The sequence below is a fragment of the Epargyreus clarus genome, unplaced genomic scaffold (assembly GCF_041222505.1).
Source record: "Epargyreus clarus isolate Ecla_fem2 unplaced genomic scaffold, WU_Ecla_fem_2.2 ptg000034l, whole genome shotgun sequence".
Classification (NCBI taxonomy): Eukaryota; Metazoa; Arthropoda; class Insecta; order Lepidoptera; family Hesperiidae; genus Epargyreus; species Epargyreus clarus.
The window spans coordinates 419508-425421 of NW_027332239.1; the positions used below are offsets into that span (position 1 = coordinate 419508).

General features: G+C 38.5%; 1 protein-coding gene across 1 annotated transcript; it reads right to left on the reverse strand.

Annotated features, from left to right (window-relative positions):
• Window positions 1-1888: 1888 nt before the first annotated feature.
• LOC140756147 (uncharacterized) lies at window positions 1889-2662 on the reverse strand. The gene has a single exon (XM_073091587.1). It carries the CDS (start codon window positions 2660-2662, stop codon window positions 1889-1891), a length of 774 nt encoding a protein of 257 aa, XP_072947688.1.
• Between the last annotated feature and the right edge of the window lie 3252 nt (window positions 2663-5914).

The window sequence follows — 5914 nt, forward strand, 5'->3', positions numbered from 1 at the left end:
CCGGTTAGATATTTTGGAGAGCCTGTCGTCTGACGTCAGCTGCTGTTTTGTACGGTTGCCGTACAAATATATTTGTCAGTGTGCTAATGTCGGTTGGGTTAAATTAAATGTCATTTTATAGTAATTTATATCGCTAATATTCCGGCTGTTATTTTCTTACATCTATTTAATTACGCATATTTTTCTAATGATGTACTTCTGATTTACAAGATTATTATATATTGATTATATATTTGATTTATATGGACATAATATAAAAAAAATGGTTTTAAAAGTCTTATTTTTATGTGTGGCATGTAATGCTTGCATGTTGCTTTCGGTACATTAAATGCTAAAAATGGTACTAATTAACATGGTTTTAATATCAATCTCACTAAATGAAATTTTCCCGATGACAACCATATAAAGTCAAGCTCAGTCGCGCACCGTTATAATATTAAGTAATAAACCTAAATAAAGTCGTAAAACAAACAGGGACAAACACAATGTCTTGGTAAAGGTTAGGCGGGTTAGGGCGGGCCCAATGCCTTTGTTCCATTGTGCCCACACCTGGCTCCCGACACCACTGTCCTGTTGTAAATTATGTTAATTGTGCATGTTAATCATTAACTGCCTATGAATTTATTAAACAATGCGTATTACAGAGGCTTTGTTTTGAGAAATAATACAAATCGTAATGACACGATAATTGAGTGCCTGTTTCTTTAGTAAGATTTTAAGATCAGTGATAAAAGCGCTGAAAATATGACTTACTCTTTTCTTCATATAAAATATAGGCTTGAATTAATATGACCAAAAATTATTAAAAATATTTAGGTACACACATATTATTCTCTTTTATAAGGACACATGCTTATTAAAAAATGTAATACTAACATCGAAGCTATGTATAAACTGAAAACTTGTAACAAGATAAAACGACAACAAGAAGTATAATATAAAATACACTAATCTTTACTTTACAACACACTATAGCTCTCCAGTATCTTGTTAGCGAGACATAGAACCTCAAAGCTTTACGTATTCCTAAGAACAGCAATTCGTGGTTAAATACACCCTGCGAGGGGCGTCTGACACATTTATAATTAAATGCATCTCAGGACTGGGAGAGAAACGCAAAGGAAATATTCTAAGCTTATAGAAAATTATTATGGATGCTTTATGGGTGGGTATTCAATAGTTCAAAAGTACAAAAAAGAAATAATGAGTCTTTGATTTTGGATACATCTAAGGAACTATTAATGAAATGGTGATTAAAATTTGTGTACTAACGCCACAATCGGATCCATAGAGACCTCTCTGTCGAACACTCGAAACACCCGGTGTAACTCAGGGAACTCCGCACTCTTGCACCCAAATAAAACACAAGTTATCAAAGAGCACAAAAGTTTATTTGACTGGCCTCTTATAGCAGCTACAACGACAAGTCACCACCGCGTTTCAGAATACATGTAGCGCCATCTATCTCATCGGTGGGAAAAACAATGTGACAAGTGACATCCAGTGACAAATTGCTGCCATTACTATGCCAGTAACACCGATCAATGTATGTACATTGAACATACCGCCCACCATGGACAGTACGTCCATCTCCTTAATACAAAATGCTACATAACCTTACATTGCTTTAATCCTACCGCCCACCATGAAGTAATTCACAAAAAAATCAAGGGGGTTTCGATACCAGAGGACTGTATAAAATTTCTCCAATAATAATTAGACTAAAGCAATGGTAAAAGTTATGCTAATCAACTACTCAACAGCAAATACAATTTAGCAAATACAAACACACAAAAAATCAAATAAATTGAAGATGGGCTAGATGACGCTTTGACTTTAAATGTAACTTATAAGGAAAGCTATAACTAATAATATAATACATAAAAATTCAATCTGTGACAGGCAATATAATTAATTTAGACACAGGTCTTTTAATGATTGAGTCCTTGCAACGCAAAGATACCACTCTCGTCACCTGGTCCGGACCAGGATGTTTATCTACAATCAGCCCATAGAGCCACCTGGCTGGAGGTAAATCATCTTCAATTACCATTACGACATCACCCACCTTTGGTTCAGAAATACAGCGTGACCACTTGTATCTATGATGGAACTGTGTAAGGTATTCGTGCGACCATCTACGCCAAAAATCTTGGACAAGTCGTTGAGTAAAGTGCCACCTGTTGAGAGTACTGATGTTGGATTTCTGAAAATCGGATTCGGGAACAAGTACCAAAGGTTCTCCTACAAGGAAGTGGCCTGGCGTCAATGGGCAAGGATCATCCGGACTACAACTAATTGAGGAGAGCGGTCTTGAATTAAGGCACGCTTCGATTTGGGCTAGCACTGTGGTCAATTCTTCGAAGGTAAGAGTGCTAGTGCCGATGACACGCCTTAGATGGTGTTTAGTGGATTTCACTCCAGCCTCCCAAAGCCCTCCGAAATTCGGAGAGTGGGGTGGAATAAAATTCCAGTTGGTGCCGTTGGTTGCAAGCCAATCAGCGATATCAGAGGATACGCCGAACCTTTCTTGTTTAAACAAGACCTTTAGCTCCTTGTTAGCTCCTACAAAGGTAGTGCCGTTATCGCTCCACAGTTCACGACAATGGCCACGTCTGGATGTGAAGCGTTTGTAAGCGGATATAAAGGTTTGAGAAGTCATATCGCTCACGACTTCCAAATGAATTGCCCGAGTGGCCATGCAGACAAATAAACATATATATCCCTTTGTGGAGTGATAACCACGACCCTTCGTAGTTCTAACGCTAATTGGACCCGCATAGTCCACACCACTATGGAGAAAAGGTCGGCTAGCATTCACACGAGCTGAAGGCAACTGTCCCATTAAAGGATGCTTGGGTCGAGCAGAATGACGGATGCAAATCACACACTTATGAATATATTGCCTGACTACCCCCTTTGCATTAATGATCCAATATTTGGATCTTAAATAATTGAGCACTAATTGAGGTCCACCGTGCAACGTACGCTCGTGGGCATCTGCTATTAAAAGGGTAGTAAGGTGTGATTTGTGAGGCATAATTACAGGATGCTTCATATCCTGTTGAATATTAGCTTTTTGTAGCCTTCCGCCAACTCTCAATACTCCATCCTGATCGAGATACGGATTCAGTGAGGTAAGATTTCCTTTTTTATCTATTTTCCTTGTCTTCTTCAAGCTATCTATTTCTTCTCTGAAATTTTGTAATTGACATATTTTTATGCATGCTAATAAGGCTTCATTAATTTCTGTAAATATTAAATTAGGTTTAAAATTACTTTTATTTTTAAGTTTCAGGAATCTTCTACAGTACGCAATCACACGGGTAAGTCTATTTAACGATGAAAATTTGGAAATAATATCTTCAGAACTACAGGTAAGTGTATTTGTAAATATTTTTGTCTTCATTTCTAATTCTGTTTTAATTTCTAAACTATCTTGTATTCCTGATTCTTCTTTTATTTCCTTCAAAAGTTTTTCACTATTGCTTGACCATTTCTGCAATTGGAAACCACCTCGATTTAGCATCTGATTCATCTTCTTATAAATTTCTACACCTTCAGCTACTGATTCACTACCCGTCATAAGGTCATCAACATAAAAATCTTTCAACACACTCTCGGTGACCATCGGAAAGTCTTTTCCCTCATCGTGGGCTAGTTGCTGCAGTGCTCTCACAGCAAGATAAGGCGCTGAAGATGTGCCAAATGTGACTCGTAGCAAACGTAAATGCAGTAAATCGAGGTCTGGCTTCTCACGCCATAGAAGACGTTGATAGTCAGCATCTTCTGGGAATACTTTAACCTGTCTGTACATCTTTACTATGTCGGCTACTAGAGCGACAGGATAGCGACGCCATCGCATAATAATATGTCTCAGCTCAGGTTGAAGTGTCGGGCCTACTAACAATTCATTGTTTAGTGATACACCATTGCTGTCAAGACAAGAAGCATCGAAAACGACCCTCAACTTGGAAGTGCTTTTGTCATTCCTAACTACAGCATGGTGTGGCAAATACACAACATCAGACCTTCTAATTTCTGAATCAGGAACTCGTTCCATGTGACCCAAATCTATGTACTCTTGAATAACATTTGAGTACTGATTTCTAAATTCTGGGTTATAGTGGATCTTTTTTCCAAAGCATAAAAACGTTTGCGAGCAATATTTTCTGTGTTGCCATATTTACAAGACGGGTCTTCGTGTCTAAAAGGTAGCTTGACCACGTATCGTCCGGACTCGTCTCTAATGGTTGTATCAGAAAATATTTGTTCGCACCTTTGTTCATCAGCAGTTAGATGTTTCTTATGTGAGGATTCTTGGTCTGACTCCAATTCCCAAAACTTTTTCAGAAGGTCATCGCAATTAATCTGAGTATGCAACCCTACAACTACATTGTAAGACTTCTCGGTACCATGGTGATGGGGATCACGTATATTACCAGAAAGGATCCAACCAAGTGTCGTCTTTTGAGCGACTGGAGTTCCCGGTGGACCTTTGATTACACCTTCTAACAAAATCTGGCCATATACGCCTGCTCCTAAAATTAAATCTATCTTATTTGGCACACCATATGATGGGTCTGCCAAATCCATGGTAGAGAGAGTTGATGGAACCGAAACGATCCTCTTTTCAGGAAGTAATGACGTAAGCTTACTAAGCACATACGCCTTGGTGCTCAAAACAAAAGAAGGGTCTAGACGTGAGTGAAATCTAAAATCAACCATCGCTCGAGAGGGTAAAGTGCCGCTCTCCTCATCGCCTAGCCTGGATATGTGGGCTCTGGTAGGAATCTTCTTCAAACCGAGAAGCTGAACGGCAGATTCCGTAATAAACGAAGCTTGAGAGCCTTGATCTAGCAGTGCCCTCAAAACTACGGTGGCTCTGTTCTTTGACTTGACCTCCACTAATGCCGTGGCCAATAAAGACTGGCTGGGAAAATCAGAAAAACAAGATACAACATTAGTGGACTCAACTGGTGAACTAGATGTTGCAGCAACAACATCGGCGACTGACTTCTCATTGTCAGTTGATTTAGAAAGGTTTTTGGGGTGCAAAAGTGAATGATGTCGCTTCTTACATAAACGGCATCTTGTTGAGTGGCGGCAATTGTAAACAGTGTGATTCTTTCCTAGGCAGTTAAAACAAATATTATTAGTGCGGGCAAACTCGCGACGAGAGTCTGTGTCTTGCTTTGCAAATTCCTTACAATTATACAACCTGTGATCTCCAGAACACAAAATACATGATTCAGAGGCAACGTGAAACATTTTAACATTATTCCTATTAACAATTGGCTTAATTAATTTAGGATCTAAATACTCCAAAGCACGAAACCTTGACTCTAGAAATATTTTAAATTCATTAAAAGTTGGTAAGTTATCACATGCGCTAATTTGTGATTCCCATAATTTCCGAGAATCAAAATCTAATTTGGAGCTAATAATAAAAATAACAATTACGTCCCATGAGTCTACATCAATTTCTAGAGTACGTAAACCCTGCAAACAATCAACTGTGTTGTCCAATAAACCCTTTATTGCCGCAGAGGACTCCTTAGTAAGAGCAGGTTGATTTATTAGCCGCTTTAACATATTGTTGGATAAAAACTTTTTATTGTCATAGCGCTTTGTTAAAGTAGTCCAACATTCCCTATAATTAGCCGCTGTAACGGGCGTATGTCGGAGCAACTGTTCAGCCTCCCCCGATAGATGTCCCTTTAAATAGTGAAGCTTCTGGACATCATCAAGAGCTTCATTCTTATCGATCAACGATAAAAACAAATCACGAAAAGAGGTCCACTCAGTGTATTGCCCCGAGAAATTAGGCAAAGAAATTTTTGGCAACTTTACATTCAAATTATTAGTCTTTAAGGTTGATTGTTTTACTTCTACAGGATTATTGTAAATTTCA